Below are 19683 nucleotides of genomic sequence, written 5' to 3'. Positions count from 1 at the left end.
CAGTTTGTTATTAGTACGTTCGCTTAATTTCCAAACCTTTTAGCTAATCCTTCAAAGCTGGCATAATATAAAATATAATATAAATAGTTAAAACAATAATAAAACGATAATAATAATTTAACAGACTATAATGTATTTAACTTCACTGAATCTATTGTCGGTTCCCAGTTTATTTTTGCTCTTTTTCCCATTGTGCTCTCCTCAGTTTTTGCTGTCAGATACATGAGGATCACAGAATATTGTTTTGAAATAATCTTTGTCCAGACATTAATGTAGGAAATGTAAGCCGCAACAAATTTAATTACACCACGTTTACCAAAGTCGGCTTATATTCACATGAAGGCCCGCCTGTTAAATTTGTCCTATTAAACTTCAATAAGTTAAACAATTCTTTGTCAATAGACGTATATTTTTAAGTAGAATATATAGCCTACTCTACAGTTTAAAAGACGTAACGTTTATTTGAAATAAACATTAAATATGGCCTAGATGTGCACGTCATTAATTGTTCAGTTCAATCTGAAAACATTAAATTCTTGAAATTGTTTCGTAAATGTGCTGGTGTAATTACTCGGCTGTTACTGACATCCTGTCACAGATAAGAACGAAAATAAATAGCTTAATGTTTGTCTTATTTCATAAATAAAATAATGTACCGTCAAAGGCCTATAGCCTGGAAGCACGAAAATGTTCTCATGAGGAATAATCATTTCAGGCAGTATTTGTTTGCTTAAACCCCAGAGTATTAGATACCGATATCACACGTGATTGAAAATAATTGGTCTTACCTCCACCTCACTGATCTTGATACACCTTCTGTGTGTGTGAACCTCAGGGTGAGACTCGCTCAAGATGGGCGCTTTCTCGGGGATCCTCAAGTAGGCAAGTTATACCTTAGCGTGCTATATAAGATGTCGCTATAAAAGGGATGATTTTTTATAGGGGATGAATTGAGCTGCCTTTCTGAAAGGGAATTTAAACTTCACTCACTCCCACCGTCACGTGGTCTTGAAATTAGGAACAGCAGTAGGGTTAGTTTATGTACTGAGAGCAGGGTGTTACCGAATGGACACTGAGCGATGCTCTCAAAACTTACACGTTACAATTGATGCCTCATCGTCACACTGCTAGTTTTTCGTTTACTCTGCCTCGAGTAACGATAAATGTGTACAGTTACCAACATCTGTTACGGATATAAATCACACTTAAGCACATTTAATAATACAAATGTGATGAACATTCAAAATTTACGCTGAAACCCTGATTATCGAGTACATATTAAATAATTCGGCGTCGTTTTACAATATACTTTTTTTGTTCCTTAGGGCTTTATAGATTGCTAATACAGTTTTTAAAAAATTATATATTTATATGTTTAATCGAATTTAGCGTCAGTGGTTGGATATTCACCATAAAAAGCTTGTTTTTGTATGACTTAATTAATTTTAAGATTAAACTGGCAAAATTATTAATAGCTATGCCTTGATTTTGTCTTTTCTCAAAAACAGAGAGTGTTTTCTACTATTAATACTATTATTATTATCATTATAATAATGGTTCATTTTTTTAGAGCCTGTATGTAACTTCTGTGGTTGCCTAATAAATAATTCTAAACTATACTTTTTATCCTGTAAAAATGTAAATTAAATTTGTTGCATCCATATGAATTATATTACACATCAAATTTCCAATATTGTAAGTCAAAGTGCTTAATTCTTTCTTATATCTATAATACTATAAAGCAATTTTTTACAGTAAAAAACTGTGCTTTTTTATTTTTGTGATTTTATATTTATGTATATTTACATAATTCTTGATATAAAAATTGCTTGACTACAGATATTTAATACTGCTGTATTTCTGTCAGTTGGATCAGTATCCCTGTGGAAGCATCAGTGAGTGATTAATGCGTATGGGAGTGCAGGCTCTTTTTCCTTAGAAAAACATTTGCCTGTATAATTGGTCATGGGCAAGAGGGGTCTCTGCTAATAAACAACAAAGAGTAAGGAGGCTGATGGGGGGGCCAGAAAACCCCCTCGTCCTACATTTCTCTCTCCATTTTTCCCTCTCATACCTGAAGTCTTCATTCAATGCTGTGCATTATATTCTCAAATATTTCCAAAATCCTGTTTATCCTGCAGAGATCCAGTCTTTTCACACTACTTAACTGGTTTATACTGTGGTAACACAGTGCCCAGTATAGAGTCCTTGGCATGAAATTATCGGGTGAGGATGCTCTCATCTCTTCTCGGCTTGCTGTATTTCTCAGAAAAGCATTATGTGCAGTTGGCTTTACACTAGGACATTGTCTGTGCCCGGCGGCAGATAGTCAGTACAGAGCAGTGACATCACAATGGCTTCATAGTAAAACCTCCGACCGACCCGCCACCCTGGAACCAGCATAACCCCATACTGCCATAGTCATTAGCTCAGATGTCTGTGTGCAGTCAGAGTGTTTAGCATGCATGCTGTGTCTTTTCTTCCACCATTAGCCCTCTTCCCATAAGCACTAGAGCAGTGAGCACTTGGGAAGATTTTCACAGTACGGCAAGCTTGCATGCGTACATGCTATTTGTTAGGGCATGTGTCTTTCAAAAAAGTGAAGAAAAAAAACGCAAAAAAGATTGCATGCTTTTATAAGTAATTTTAATTATTTTTTATTTTTAGAATTAACAGACACACTCTCCGAATAAAAAGGTACAAAAGCTGTCATGTGCATTTTCGGTACTAACATATGCATTTACCCCCGGTTTCACAGACAAGGCTTAAGGCTAGTCCCAGACTAAAGTCTGAGCTGTTACTTGCACTGATCTTAAAATACATCAGTGCCTTTGTTATATCTCAAGATGCACACCAGTAATGTTTCTCTGATCTCTTGATCTCTAAGAAACATCAATAAAAATGACTTAAATGTCCTAATTGAACTATGACCTAATCCTAGTTTAGTCTGTGAAACCAGGCCTTAAAGTAATAATATGCACCTCTAAGATACCTCAAATATAAGGGAAATTACTATTTGGGGTAAATAAGGTAGCTTTTGTGCCAAAGTGACAATATTCATATGCTTTTTATATCTGAAATCAAGTTCTTTCACTGGTTAGTTTCCATCTTATTACAACTGATTTAATAAGCTTACATATTTAAAAGTGAAAAGATCTATTCATTTGTTTAACTGGGCAGTATTAATCTTATCATTATATAATGTAAGCGAATGAGTTTTGCCAGGTATTATCAAATGTTTATTAATTCTCTCATGACCTGCAGAGTATGCACAGTGATGTGAACCATCTGAACTTTGATATATCACTGACTAGTAGAATTACTTGGTGTTATAGGCCTTTGGTATGTAAATATGTACAGTACTTCAGTGTAGTTTTCTGTGATGTTGAGTCTTGAAAATGTTCCCCTTTATTTTAATTTCTGATTTTAACTTGATTTAACATAAACATTAGGATTAAATAATTAAGATAATTATATCAGTGTATTTTATGTATACAGCTCATTACTATTCATGTCATCGACTGTCATTAAATATTAAAATGGTAATGTCCTTTGCTTGCTCTATTGCTCTACAGAGGACTAGATAAATTGCTTCTCTGTCATTGGACTAATGCAGCACTGATCAGTGGGATAAACCGTCTAACCACAGATGGTTTGGTTTTGCCTTTGACACAAAAGTATGTCCTACAAATATATTTATATAGTCCTGAACAGGTCTTTTTTTTCAACACACTGAAATACTGAATGTCCAATTAAGGGAAAGAGACTGTGTCTGATTAAGCTGAAGAAACAGGGTTCAAAACAGTGTGGTTGGATCAAGTCTTGCATTTCTAAACACTTATTTTGGTTGGTTGTGGTATTTTGTGTAATTGAAAACATTTGAAATTGGTTAAAGGTTATAATGCAAGAAGAAGGAAAATCTTACAACCTAAAATGGTCAACATTAATTTACGACATATGTTCTGTAGCTAACTTTAGCATTGTAAACTAATAAACCCAAAATGTACCAATTTTGCCCCAAAATGACACTTTTTACTGAACAAAACATTTTGTGCTCTTAAGTAGTGTTATTTGTGACCTTATAACATGAGAGGTAAAAGAAAATAGGCAGGAAATGAGCAAACGACCACTTTGGGCAATGTACTGTAACTGTGCTCATACAGAGTCACATGGCGGCATTTCATCATCAAAAACGGACCGTTTATACACAGGATTTGGTTTAGTTGAAAGCTAGCAAAACATTGACCCAAGGCTGTCACAGAGTGAAGGTGCTGTAGTACAAATCTTTGTAAAAACTGAGTGGTTTATTTAGCCTCACACCCATGTCAAACTCAGTGATCACAACACTACCTATCAGTACATTGATAGATCTTACATTACAATGATCTCATGTTTGCAATGTGATGTAGCACAGATGGTTACGGGGGAAAATGCAGTACAACTTTGAGGTTTAGGGAAACCAAATGCATGAACTTTTGCATTTCGTGGCCCCTTTTTTACGTTAACATTGCACAAGTCTAAAAAGTCAATTATAGCACTTTAAATATTTTAAAACCATTAATTCTATTGAGTGTTTTCGTGTAGCTGCTGTCCGAATGCAAACATGTTACCACACAACAATAGATCAATTTATAAAATATACTTTCCATTCTCCCTTCAACTCTGCACTCATTTCTGCTTACAGTCCTTACAGTCCTCGTGTGACTTGCACAGGTGTCGTTCTCAAATGTTTTAGCACCTGTCAGCTACAGACAGAGTAATTCATCTTCTGCCTCTGTATTTGAATACAGCCTCAAGGAAGAGCCTGCACATGGCCCATAAGCACCGTTGCTTTCAAACAACAAACATTTGTGTATTGCTGCAGTATTGATTTGCAAAGTGGAAATGATGAATAGGGAAAGTTGGGAAGGGCATCATTCTAAAGAATCAACACGTGAGGCGTCATGGGTCATATGTTTCCTGTAATTTCACTGTAAATACTTATTTGAATTTGTTTGTTAGCATCACAATATGACTAAAACTGCGACAGCAGTTCATATAAAACGAACAAGAGTTCTTTCCAATGTCTTTTATTGTATTGCAGAAATAAATACATACACATGCATTTGTGTTGCAATAAAAAGCTGCAGTTTGAAAGTGTGGCCTTTAGCAGTTGTTGTTTCAGTTTGCCCGAAGTCCGATTTCAGCTGTTTATTATGCTTGTCATTGCAATTCGGTTGATTAGTCATTTAGTGTCTTTATCACTTAGGCTATTAGACATCACATGGCTCATGGGCAGTCATGCTTCATGCTAATCACTGGCATCACTGCTGCTCTCTGACCTCTGACCATGTGACACAGGGCACGGGACTAAGTTTAACGGTACTTCAGCTGCAGTAGCTAATAGATAAATGTGGTCCTTACATTGTGCTTTCAGTTTCCCAAACATCATAGAAAAGTTACAAGATTGACTCAGGAGGTTATAATTTTAAAGAAACGTGTTTTAATATGGTTCCTGGTGTTATTACATAAGGGAAGGCAAAGCTTGTGAACAACTAGCCTGCTTATGTCATTTTCTTTTCAATTTGTAATGTATCCACCTTACAACCTTACCCACTGGTCAGTCTTACCATATTATTTTAATGCAATCTAAATTATGAACATGTTGGTTTGTAGTGCAAACAGTTTTACCGTTTACTGCACGTTGTTATTCTTCTCGTTATTTCCCTTCAGGGGTTAATGATCCAGAAGTCTCGCCCATATGCTTACATCCGCACTGAAGAATAAGGTGGATACTTCCTTAAATCAAAGAGATAAAAAGGAACATTAATTCTTGTGTCATTAAATTCACAATATAACATCTGTGTTAAAAATGCTATGTTCATATTTGAGCAACTTGATTGATCTCTCGAAGCTAGTTTGACTGACAGGCGATCTAACCGATCATAACGCCCACCCTGGTGAAAAAAACAGCATATGCTGGTAGGTATGTTTTGATGCTGGGATGCTGGTTAGGTAGGTCCTTGACCAGCAACATGACCAGCAAAAACCAGCAAAGGACCAGCTTAAACCAGCTAAGGACCAGCATAAACCAGCAAAGGACCAGCTTAAACCAGCATCAAAACCTACCTAACCAGCATTCCATCATCAGCATATGCTGGTTTTTTCACCAGGGCAATCTGCCATTTTGTCAACAAACAAACCAGACAGGAGAGTAGATTAAGTAGGTGGACTTGAAAAATTGTGAGTATTATGGTCTTTCCGCGGTTAAAAAACAAAATACTTTCTGATGTTTATTCGTGCTCTAGATAGTAAAAAGGATAACATGATCAATTGACGTGCCGCTTGAACTGAGGCGACAAAATAAAAAACCACAAAATGGTATTCATTGTTCGCATTTCTTACAAAATTACCAAAGTTGAAGGCTGAAGCTGTGTTTCATATCAGAAGTAACCTGCTCTGTCTTGTCTGTCAGCGTAGTGTCAGTTTCCTGTGAGTGAGAAAATTGGACGTAGCAACCGTCACTGATAAGAGGGGGGAGGGGGTCCTTGCGAAGGACAGTAATAATGATTAGTTAGTAATAATGATTGTTAACATTAAAAAGAACTTACTTTAGATATCTGAAATGATAGCATTTGTTGTAATGTGTGCTAATATACTTGTTGTTTCTGTTCTGGAATGGTTCTCCGGATGAATCCTGTCAGGGCATGCTTGCGTAGGCACTCGACTTTACCCTTAGGGTTAATAATATCGTTTACAAACAGTCATATCAGAGCATATAATCCTAAAAAACCCAAAGACCCTTCAAATGACCCTTGACATTGACCTCCCAGATTTTACTCCAGCACTAATGAACCTGGCTGATTCTTTTAAACATGTCCTCACTATGCACACAGGTCAAAGGCATTATCATCTCTGACCCAGAGCAAAAATCATCATGGAGTTGAAAAGTTGAAATGTTTGTGGTATTTTTTTTTTTAATCAGTTCACATCTTTAAAATGAGCAAGATAGTAAAACACCACAGAAACTACTCAGGCTTGAGGCTGTGTATCCATACACTGTACCCTCTTAAGTGTGAGAGAATTGTATGTTTTGAGAAGGGCTGACTAGTTTAGTCTCAGACCCTCCCTGGCCTGACGCTTCGTTCATCATGATCAACTGTTAGTCTTTAGTAATCTCTCGTGTTCATCTCTGTGGCAGGACCTGAGCTGGCAAGTAGACGAGTGTGGGTCAGACATTCAAATCCCTCTTTAACTTCATCTATTGTGGTGGGATTCTGGAGACGCCTGTTGCCTGAGCCGCTCTGGTGACTTAAAGGTGATGTTCATTTATCTCTTTCAGTTACCTGGGACAGCACTGAGAAATTCAACAGAAAATGAAAGTATATTTACAGTGCGATTGCAACAATCTGTATTTTAAAAATTGTAAAAATAATATCAGTTGGTCCTTTGTCTGTCTTGTGGTGAAGAGTTCATAGTATAAATTAAACTAAGAAGATAAATTTCATGTTTGTTTGCTTCTACAATCTTTCTTTTGATGTTTGAATGCTTCTTAGGTGGGGTTCACTCACTAATGTGTGTATTTTCTTTTAAGCAATCATTAACTTGGTTTTTTTATACCATTATAGGCATGAATTTTGGGTGCTTTCGTAAGTATTTAAAATCGTTTGAGGTTAGCGTTAGTGAAGAAAATTATTATAAGGCAGAATTGTTAGATTTGCACAAAATGAAGGAAAAGTTAGAAGGTTATTGCGACACCTAGTGGTTATTTTTTGCACTGCATAAATAGTGAGCTGATTTTTTTCCTACATGGTGACAGTCCACTGAATACAGAGGAAGTCTTTTGTGGTTTGTATTCATTGGATAACAAGTAACTTTACATGAATAAATAAATTGAACTGAACTGAGCTGAATCATTTTACTGAGGGTTAAAATTATATTAATGCCAATATGATAAATCACTGTTGGGTTGTATAATATAATGCATTTTTTCTGCATTTTAACCTGTCTGCTGTCCTTCACTAAAAGTTTTTTTTCTTCTATATGGAAAGTAGTCTTTGTAGTTTCTTCCTATTGATTATTTGGACTTTTAATATGAAATGATTATTTGTATTTTGAACAGTACTTGTTTGTTGTTTTCTTTTAGTTCATAATGTATTCTTAGCTACCTGCCCTGGTAATTAAGACCAAATTTATGATAAGCTCTACCTTTTACTATAAATTGCTTTGTAAGAAAGCATGCACCAAAAACATAAATGTAAACACATATTATTACCAGTTGCTTATATATTTATTAATATGTCCAGAAGGTGGCGATGGATCCCTTGTTCAGAGTTTATTTATGATGATCAAAAAGTGATTTGTGTGTATTAACAGAACGCTTTGAAATACACTGAAAGAATATACGAAAACAGAAAAGCCCACCGTCGACCTTTGTAAGTGCACAACCTGTGTGAGAATGAGGCTCCTCCCCAGGATCTACACAGATTCTGACAGCTTCACTCAAGCTTGAAAGCTTCAACAAGGAGGTGTGATAAGAATTAAATGTTTGTCTTGAATACTGTAATATTTAAAAAAAAATCTATCAAATCACTGTTTCTTACTTGATACATTATGAAAGCAACTGCTCCTCACTACTCACATTTCGAGAGAGAATAAAACTTTACAGGTTGTCAGGACCGGGGCTAGTTGTCACATTTTTACTGCACTGAATATTTTATCAGTACTTTATTTTTTTGAAAATCACTTTCTTCTGGTCTTGGCTACAGTAATGCTTGTTTACATTTTCACAGTTACTGCCTAGAAAACAAAAAGGTACAGTTCATTGAACATACAGATAGTGTTGTCACTCTACCAGGGGTAAGATGTCACAACAGAACCTGTCATTAAACAGCGTATTGTAGGCTTTTCAGCAAAACTGAAACAATGAAACATCTATGAAGCACAAAACAATTAAGCAATAAATGTAAAAGAAAAATTTAACCATTGTTTTGGCTAGCAAATGTTGTACTTACAAATTTAAACATTTAAAATATGAGATAATTTGCCCTGGCCTAACATTTATGAAAATACCTTGCCTTTCATAAATCCACATTCATTATAGTTGACGTTTGTCTGAATGTATCCCAGTGTGGTTTTATTGTGTTCAGTTGTTTACTTGTTTACTTTTCACTTGTGTGTGTGGCTTTTTTTCTTTCTTTCTTTTTTTTTAATTCACAAAATATATTCTGATGTAAGAACATTTTAGATGATGGTGTTTGCTGTCCTTTATTATTTTCATATAATGCTTCATTTGAGAGTAATTTTAAATGTACTAAAATATACCTGTGCACATGTGACAGACTGTATGTTCTTCAAAACAAAATAACATAAACCAGCAGAGATTAATCAAGTGTATGCCAGCTAAAAAATTTTAGTATAGTTAAATAGCAATAGGCCTGAAGGGTCTCTCTTGCTCTTCTTTACATGGTATTTCTGGGGTTCATAGAATTGAATGATATCAGCAACAAGTCATCTCAACCCCTCAGTGCCTTCATAGATTTTCAAGCTTCTCAGTGTTCAGTTTCAGCTTCTGCAGATCAGATAAAAACTCACCCAGACGACTGTGAGAAACCCGACGTTGTCAATGGTCCTTTTGTCTGTTTTTTCGTTAATATAAAAGAAACAACTAGTAATTGGCTTCTACGCTTAATGTCACTTTCGGCCTGTGTACTTAAGATTCGGTCCTTCTCACTTTCCGATTTGGTTGACTTAAAGCTAAATATGTAAACACTTCGCCGGTTTTTGTCGTGTACCCGAACCGTAATTGCTTGTCATCGCAGTCTATTGATTTGTCATTGACTGATTAGTTTGGACAAAGAGTTAGCTTGCGTTGTTCGGTCTGTTAATTGAATATAACAGCGTTTAACAATGGCCCCTTAATGAAAACGAGGGCTTGTAGTTGTAGCACGAGAAAGAAAAGAAGAGAAACAAGGGGGGATCTCTAATTAGGAGCTGTAACTCTCGGGATCTGTCCCTTTGTACGCGGGTGTGGGGAAGCTGCATGGCCGGCAGGCAGGCGACAGGCGCCGGTTGCTGGACAAAGGGCTGTCTGCTGCCAAAGTGGCTGGGCGTCCAAACTCTCATCCTCCCTAACCTCCTATCCGCAGCACTTAACCCTTTCACTATAACATGAGAGTAGTTTCCCCCAATATTTCTACTCTGCTGTGCCGCTTATCAACTCATTACGGCTCGACAGCCTAAACTACGTTCTAGACGCTCTCAAACCATTAATGGTCGGTGCCAAATAGCGCACAACATATCTGGGTCGTTGCAAGAGAATGAAGGAAAGGAGGTGGGGAGAGTCGAGGGTAGTTCTGCTTCCGAGTCAAGCTTTGTCTATAAATACTCGTACATTGCAGTTCCACGACTATAAATAGGCTTAAAACAACACAAAAGGCTGCATTGTACGGCACAGGAAACACTGGAAACGATAAAGGATTCAAATTTAGACATCTGGTCTGTGTACCATAATGTAGTATATTTATTATTATTAGCCTGTGATTAGTTAGATTAGACTATATGAATTAAATTATAAGCAGTAAGTTATCATAGTGCATTTTTCACCTGGGGGTAATTGACGCTGGCGGACATAGGTTAAGTCGCGTTCGCTCAGGTCGTAACCAGTAAGCCGCTTCAGCACTTTTTATGGGTCATCATCTGACACAAAAAATAAACAAACGCTAACACTCATTATTTCACTTTGTTATGGATTTTCATATCATTAATGAATCCTTAAAATTGCGTTTGCCTTTTGTCTACAAAAATAGTTTGGCTAATTGCGTCAAGCTCTGTTTTTTTATTTTTATTATTTTATTATTATTTATTATTATTAATATTATAGTAGCCTACAATATTGAGCATTGTGTTTCTATTGCTGTTTATACTGTTATATTTTAGGACTGTAGTTCTATGTGTTGCAATTGTATTGTTAGCCTATACAATAGTATACTCTATTTTTATGTTAAAAAAAATAATTATAGTAATAGTAATAATAATAATAATAATAATAATAATAATAAACAAAAATCTAAACCAAAATTGCCTAGATGCCTATAAAGGCCTAATAAAACAACTAGTGTTGTAGCGGTCAGTATCTTACAATCACACTGATGTTGATGAGGGGTAAAATAATCCGGAACATGAGTCTACGACAGAGGGCGCAGTCGCTTTTGCTTTGGCTAGGCTGCTATGCTACAATTTTGAAAAGCCCTTTAAAAATCATGATGAAGTTGTAAATATACGTATTATTTTCCCCATATTATTTGTTACAAAACATGACGTTTATTATTATTATTACATGTGACCAGTAATCACAAATAGTGAGGGTGTGGCTAACCTATTTTGTCGCAAAAACACTTTTTTTCTGCTTGTATGTTGCAGTTATCTAGATACATTGCTAGTTTTGTTGTTAGTTTTTTATGGAAATGTTGTTTAATTGTTATTTTTTATGGTGCCGTTGTTCTAAAAACACTTTCAGTGACCTCTTACAACTCCGTATGGCTACACATGCCCACGTAATACCTTTATTAACAGTGTAGCTTATCATTTGAGGTAACGTAATGCCATAAATGTAAAAATATTTAAACACGTTGATTTTTTTTTATTGAAATTGTGAAAGAATCCTACAACAACAACAACAACAACAGAAAAATCCGGACAGCCAGCACAACGGGACACGTTCATATATTTCTTTATATAAACTCAGCTCAAGAAGAGGAATGTGGGTCTCTTCTGTTGGAGTACATTAACCTGAGGCTTCCCATACCTTGTGAGTCCCGCAGCGTGATAAGTGTTTTTACAGCGACTGCTACAATGCAATGATGGCACACGCTTTCAGTACGTGTCACAGGCAGATTAAACAGCAACGCATCACAGATAGGAACACCTTCTGTCTCCAAACAACAAACGCTATAGCTTTCATTTACAACAACCATAGTGAAAAATGAAAAAAGAAAAAAAATGCAACGAGTTAAACTCTAAATATTATGTACACGCAAATGTACAGCTTTGAATAAATTAATACCAATTTGCATATTCTTAGGTCCTTGTAGCTTATTTACAGAATTAGGTTTCTTTTATTAATAATTACATTAAATAGTTCAGGTATAACTGTCTGTCGGATTTAACTAACGGTCCAACTGTCATTTCAATCCCTTTTGAAATATCCTTTTAATTTTATTTTTTCTTCTTTTTTTTTCTTTTCCTTTTTGGATGTAGCTTGGATGTTTTCAGTCTACAAGTTTTATGTGAATCACCATTTAGATATTGCAACCAGCAGTGATCCTACTGACGTTACGCAAAAGAAAATGTATTTTATTTGTAAATTCCTTATTTTCTTTCTTTTCTTTTTTAATAGATTGGTGTGGTCTTGTCAGCATGTTCTATAAAGTCAATTAGGCTACACCATAGATTGTCTTCGCAGCACTTCCTACGCAGATCTCCACCACCAAGTCCAACGTTTTTCTTTTATTAATTTTTACTTGTTGACTGCTGTTTGCTTTTTTCACTCCAGACATCCATGCGCAAAACAGTACGTAATGAAATTTCTCGCAGAGAACCACTTAATAAAATCCTCTGGCAATTCAAGTCATGCCCTGGATAGGTTTGGGGATGCTTGATCACTTGGGCGAATCCCTAGGTGAGGAAGTCTCCCGCTGACTTTCTAGGCCGCTCACTAGTCTCTGAATGTTCTGAAGTTCATTGATGGATTCCTTCATTGTTGTTTTAGGTGAGCCGTTTCTCTGACTCGCCCCCGATTTGTGATCAGGCACAGGACTCGCTTCCCTGCTACCGCATTTAGACGATTCGGATGAGGGGTTTAGGCCGCTTGGCAATCCGGTGGTGAGCAGGTTTGTGCTTTGAGGGATCGACACAGGGAGCTGGTAAGGGTTGAATCGCAGTCGAGGGCGAGTGGAGCTGCTCAAGAACGGGTTCCTGGAGAGTGAGGAGGCCGTGTTGCTGTTGGCTGGAAGGGCGGAGGCCGCTGCAGCTGCCGCGGCCATGTAGGTGTAGGGGTACGGGAAAAGTCCACCGAAGGTTGGCATCGGAATGCCCTGTAATAAGAGACATTCGTTAGCGACTTTTAGCACACTGAACGTGCAGCAGTTTGAAAGGTGAGGATCTGCTACATGGCGAATTTTCAGAGAGCCACTATTTGCACAGATTAACTACTGCCACCTGTTCGCAGTGCATCTGATTTCAATGGCAGGAGTGTTTATTGACTTTTATGGCGCATAGAAATAAACTTAACGAGAAATTATTTCTGATTGTGACATTTTTGGCAACTTAAAATCACAAAGATGTAACAAAAATAACTGCCAGCCAATCTAAGTCACAATTATCACGAATAGTTTTTTGAAGAAATAATAAGCATTTGCGAGAACATTTCTGAATCCTTTAAAAATCTGTATCTGACATGTATTCAATTAATGAAGTTTTGTATTCTTATATTTCTGTGTACGTAATGCAAAAAAAAAAAAAAAAAAAAAAGTTCGACAGCCATTATTGCGATTTTAACCACATGCAAGCAAAATCAAAAGCATCTCAGCAATAACTATCGCAAAAACTGTTTTCATTCACGTGCTTCCATAACTAGCATGATGGATTTAAATTTTAATAGCGAGAGTTCCCTTACCTGAGAAGCAAGCATGTGTTGAGACAGATGAAAGGGAAAAGGACTCGGTGTGCTCCCAGTTCCCTGGGCCGACAGGCTTCCATTCTCCAGGCCACCAGCTCCTGATACTGAAGCCAATAGATGTCCCATTCCCATGGCTGAAAACGCTCCAGGTGCCATTGCAAATTGTCCGGGGTGGAATAATAGAGGTTGTCCGGTGTTTAGTGGGTTAAAGAACTGTTGACTGTGTAGGCCGGAAAGCGCCAGACTCTGAAGGTGCCCTGCCCCAAAATGTGAAGGACTCTCTGTCTGTACCATTAGAGGAGAGAAGCTGTCTTTACTGCCGCTAAGACCACCGTTTTCCGTGTCCTTCTTTGACAAGTCTGTGTCTTTCCTCGGCCTGTTCTCTGTTTTGTCTTTCTCCAAGTTTCTTATGCTAAATATAGAATCGCTTGATTTTCGAGAGTCCGGGTAATCGTCTTTCTTCTCCAGAGCAGGCCTCTCCCGCCCACGGTCCTCACATCTCGACCTGAATGGAGATGGAGGCTCTGGTCCAGGACTGCTGGAGCCACCACACCGCTCATCTTGGTGGTCCAATTCGTGCTCACTGTCAGTGCATGTTTTCTCGTCTGTGGTGGAAAAAAAATACCTTTTTATCCATATGTTCAAAACAAACACTTAATAGCCTACTTATATATTTTTTTCGAAAACCATTTTATATTCGCCTAATTCCAGTCGTAAATGTTATACCGCTTGACAGGCTAACGATATTTTTTGTACACTTTATAATACTTATTTAATGTATTGCTAAAATAATATGTAGTAGGCTAATTAGACTAAATGCGATTAAATATAAATAATTATCTGATTTAAAAACGGACTAGCTTGACTGTTTGCTTTACTTTTCTACGTCCAGGCGTAATGTGAATCTAACGAAATGTAAGTCAGAGCTATAGGCTTTACGTGTTGCTCCAGTCTGAGTCATCTTATAACATGTTTGAGAAATTGATTTTATCAGCACATTTGTTCTATGATAAATGCTTTATTAAAATGACTTTGTCAATTATTAAAGTAGTCTTGAAAAACGCTAAAGGCATAATACACCGGCTTGTAAATGATATGACACTTAGGCATGTTTCCTCTCAGTGATCGTGAAGCATAGCAATATAATTTATTCATAGATTTAGACCTACCTCTGCTGCTCCGGTTAAATCTAAGTGGGCTGGAAACCGGTCCAGGTGAATGACCAGCATCTCTGCCTGTTGTAGGTTCGCTTGAGGAAGCATCAGAGTCCGCGCCATCACGGTCCACTTTACATTGATCCTCATACATGCGTAATGATGGAAGGGTCAGCTGTTTCCTTTAACATAAACGAAATTAAAATAGTGAAAAAAGGAAATATGACCCAAGTTGACCCACACTACACTGTAGTGTATATGACATTTTTTTAAAGCTTTGAATCTAATTCCTCGGCCATTTTACACTGTGTAATAATGCATATAATGCATGTCAACTATAAAGGTTTCAAAACCTACCTTTTTTCCCTTCTTCCATTCCCTGTGTCTCTGAAGCCTTTGGCAAAGGGGTTATTATCAATCTTCAGCTGTGTTATCTGAATACAAAGCAAAAACAAAAAAGGATGCGTTTATTTTATTATTCATAAATGTGTTTGTACATTGTTAATAAAATTACACAGCAGCAATTTATTAGTATTACAATGTTATTAATCGTGGTAATGTTGTTATCAATGTTATGCACGAATTCATAATCTACAAGTAAAATACTAAGATTTGAACGCATAGAAAGCAAAGCCTTTATATGTGGTGTGATCACCAGTTATTATCCCAACACCGTTAACCACGCTACACAGATTACTTTAGAGTGATAATTTAATTATTAAAAATGTTTAATGAAAAAGATCAAATCACGACCCCCCTGAGAAAATTCCACGAGTAAACATTTCCATTTGTCAAATTGGTATTCTCTACAGCACAACAGAGAGAACAAGAGAGGCGAACTAGATGAGTGACGCCGACCTGCTATCAATAATTAATAGTGTGGTTTGAATCATTGCCAGTTTTTACAAGTTCCATGAAAATACAAAGCGATGTAACAGAACGATTTTCGTTGTGCCCAAGTGATTTGGACGCTGTAGGCTATAAATTCAGGAGAAACCAAGGCCTTAAAGTTCATAGATTGCTAAGCTAGATGGGCTCTGCTTTTTGCGTTTAGCAACTGACACGCTTTGATTGCTGAGCCTCAGAGTGTGTAGCTCCCGGACAAACCGACGAGCTTAAGTGCCTGCTAATCGATTGTGACTCTATGTCATAAACTTTACGATACCGACAAGCTCACTAGGCCCCTCGGACACAGACTACAATTAACATGAGCAGTAGCTGGAAGTAGCACTGGACACGAGGAATTTGAAATGTGTTACAGATTTTGCATTCGCATATTCAAAATACTACTTCTATAAATACTGCTCCTCTTGTTAAGTGAGCATAAACTATAAATCCGATCAAATGCAAAACATGCAAAACGCATCGCAGAACAAAAGCAAAAACGCGAACGTGTTGTAAATTATATAGTACATAAGGTCCAGAGCACGGTTGCTTTAACTCATCAAAATATAGGTACATACCTTGTCGTTCTGATAAGCTGTGACAGCAATAAAATCGGTCTCAGGAAAAACATATGTCCTGAAAGTGCTGTACGGAAGCTTCAGAATATCGTTGGCTCTCACAATATGGAACCTGGGCTGGTATTTATGCATTGAATTCAGGATGGTCTAAAGAGAAGGAGGGGAAGAGGAATGGAAAACATTAGTGCTTGTCAAAATAATTATCCATTCAAGACATTAGTCTTTAAAATCGTTTTAGACAATAAATACCGCATAATATATGTAGTAATAGTGGAAATATTGTTCTTGGGTTAAGTCACGTAACAACAGGCCTGTGCCAGTGGCAGGTAGACAGAAAACAGTCACACGGACATGCAACATGAGTTATTTTGTGGTGTTATCATTATAACACAAATTAAATCTGAAATAAATACAAAAAATAAGAGTTTCTTAATTGTACAGTAAATTACCAAAATGTGACGACGATCACAATATATATATGTATATATTTTCTGTTTGACTGTACAAATATCAAATGGTTGTGCCATGCATGTAAATGTTTCATTTGTTTCCAGTCGATTTGTTTGCAAGTCGCGTAAGGGAGCAGGTCACACACTATATTTGACTGCATGCTCACATAGAGTATTGGTCAGCATCGTTGCATCCGTCTCAACATTGTTCACCGAACTATCAGAGACTGCACAGGTCGCTCTACCTATGCAATTTGTTGCTGCGCTCACTCAAAACAGCCCAAATTACACTTTCACTGTCGCTATTTGTAAACTCATTTACTGTAGCGTGATTCAAGATCTCTCCGGTTCCTTTGACCTCATTTTTTGTCACTTCCACCCCCTCATAAAAGTTATAGCGCTCTGCGCCTATCATAAACAATAGAAGTAATAGTGTCCAAGAAAAAAAAAAAACTCAGGATGAAGTATTTACATTACATAACCAAGCTGTCAATGTCATCATTATTCATAACGAATTTAATTATGACTTAATACCCCATATCTGGTCTATAAGCTTGCCGAAACAAAGAAAGAACTGAATGCAGCGACAATAAAGAATTGTACATGGGCCGAAAAAATTAAATAAGCTAAAATACATATTTGAGAACATTCGTAATTCTCTTCGCCCAGGAATAAGCAGCGTTATTGTAAGCATGTCCAATCATTGCGAGCGTCAGCATTACAGCCCACAGATGGCAGTAAATTTATATTTATATATTACACAGCCACACAATTTCAACAGGCCTACATGCGACACACACACAAAAAACGGGCTATTTAAATAAAAACGGGTTACTTACAAATCCATGTTTGTCCGAAATGTTGTTGGTTAACTTCAGTTTATGAAAAGCAACAGGCTTAGCCATCCATTGTTCCCCAGTAGCTGGGCTATCCGGATGTATATACATTCGCTTTGGCATCTCCGGGTCGGCCTTCCCCGCTACCATCCAGCGAGAGTTGTGGAACTTGTAGCGGCAGTCGTCGGCAGCCACAATATCCATTAATAGAATATACTTGGCTTTTTTATCGAGTCCATTGATGCGGACTTTAAAAGGTGGAAACATTCTCCTGTAGAAAAAGGAAATATGTCCATAAATCAAAATCTTTTTTCTATGCAAATGTGGGCAGATGCAAGCTTAACGTTTTAACAACACATCCAAATAATATTTAAACGTTTTCAGCGCTATGTTTACCTTATCTAGATTTATTAAATAAAACAACCGCTTTAAAAATTCATGTCAAAAACAAATATTAACATTTCACTTGGCTGCAGATAATTTAGTTCGCCGCAAGACTTAAATCTTCCATGAAAGTGGCAGGCTATTTACATAAAATAGTTTATTGTCACCTCTGTACATGAGCAGACCGAGAGAAACATTTCTCTTTGCGAAATAAATGAAAGCACGATGTAACTGTGCCACACCGTGCCTTGAAAGTCAATATTTGTTGATATTGATGTAAGCAACAAAAAGCCCTCAGCTACTTTCCTTTCGCTAGCCACTGAATACGCATCGCTTGTACTTTCCCCATTTCGTTTTCATAAGTCAAATGAGCAGATGAATCGTTCAGGTACACATGTTCTGACAGTAAGACATTAATTTCCACAGTCTCTTTGACATAATAATTAGGTCAGACAGTTCAGGGCGCAAGACATTAATAGGGAAGTAAAGGGGAAATGACTTACGAGAGCGATGTGCAAAAGACAGAGGTTTAGTAATGTATTTACTGGGCCTGGTGAATTACACAGCCATCGACCAAAACAGCCTTTTTAATCCGTGCAACAGACGGCGAATGTGTTGTGAAATATATGTGAAACGCAGAGTGCATCATAGCATTCCCTCGTATAAACACTGAGACAAAAGACTAAAAATAGAGCAACTGTGAGCGACTCACCTGCCAGATTTCGTAATAACCATTTCTGTTCCTAATTTGTGGAACTGGTCCCATAGATCCTTCGCTTCCAGTGTGACTTTTGGATCGTCTTCAACCTCTTCCTCTGGCTCCAGGCTCTTAAGACTGCGAAGATGAGCTGCCTGATGATGGTGACTCAGAGCCGGATGGAGCCCAGCCTCCGCGGCTCCGGCGAGGGTATGGTCCGGGATCGGCTTTGTGAGAGCCCCGGGAGGCAAGGTCAGCGCCGGGAAGAAGGAGGGTTGCGCGGCCGCGAGAAAAGCTGACATGGGAAAGTCGGTCGGCCGGTGAGCGTGGAAAGGGTGGTAAGCCATCGCAGTCCCTGTAAAAACTGGATCTCTCATCGGTGCATCCAACAATCGTAGTGAAAAAAATATATTTAGTGGTGTTCTCTGGCAAAAGCAGCGCGTATCCAGACGATAGACTGTCTCACTACGAGGAGGAAAAGCGCAGCAAGGCAATTTTGGCAAAATGTGAATCGCGAAAAGGCGAGCAAAGACAGGGGTAAGGATCTTCCACTTTAACTCCCGCAGCTGCTAGTTTCCACGAAGTCCCCGTAATAATATCAGTCAAAGTGAGCGCAACGACGCTTTGAAGGCAGATTTGGGGATTCCTGTTTTCCAACAGTTGCTCTCATAAAAAGATTATTCTTTCGATGCGGATGTCCATTCAAGCGCAGTCATTCTACGCAGACACGGAGTTGAAATGGTTAGATCTTGCCCTGTCCACTGTACAACTGTAACTATCTCACATGTCCTTCCTGCTCTGATCCCAGCACTAATGAACCAAGCCCCCTTGATTGCTGATTTTACGCTTTCTGGACCAATTGTGGGCCTCCATAGGCGTGGTTTTGACAGCTCCGGCCAGGCTCAAGGAGAGGGGGTGGACAAGAAGGTGTCGGAAGCATTAGCAGTAAGAAAACATGTCAACAGAATAAAATATTAACCAATGACAGAAAAGATCGGGAAATCCCACCCCCGTCTCCAAGCCAAGCACCGGGTCAGCCCTCA

The 19683-nt window shown here is 37.7% G+C and overlaps 1 protein-coding gene across 1 annotated transcript; it reads right to left on the bottom strand.

The window, feature by feature from the left end:
- Window positions 1–11599: 11599 nt before the first annotated feature.
- Window positions 11600–19651, bottom strand: tbx2b (T-box transcription factor 2b). Its single transcript, XM_051129930.1, has 7 exons — window positions 18656–19651; window positions 17563–17830; window positions 16275–16421; window positions 15169–15245; window positions 14827–14993; window positions 13655–14262; window positions 11600–13073 (listed from the first exon to the last, which is right to left on the bottom strand). Exons 1-7 carry the CDS (start codon window positions 19015–19017, stop codon window positions 12639–12641), a joined length of 2064 nt encoding a protein of 687 aa, XP_050985887.1. The 5' UTR covers window positions 19018–19651; the 3' UTR covers window positions 11600–12638.
- Between the last annotated feature and the right edge of the window lie 32 nt (window positions 19652–19683).

Source organism: Labeo rohita, chromosome 15, assembly GCF_022985175.1.
Source record: "Labeo rohita strain BAU-BD-2019 chromosome 15, IGBB_LRoh.1.0, whole genome shotgun sequence".
NCBI classification, from domain to species: Eukaryota; Metazoa; Chordata; class Actinopteri; order Cypriniformes; family Cyprinidae; genus Labeo; species Labeo rohita.
Note: the sequence above shows the minus strand (reverse complement) of the source record. Positions and strands in the feature narration are given on the sequence as shown.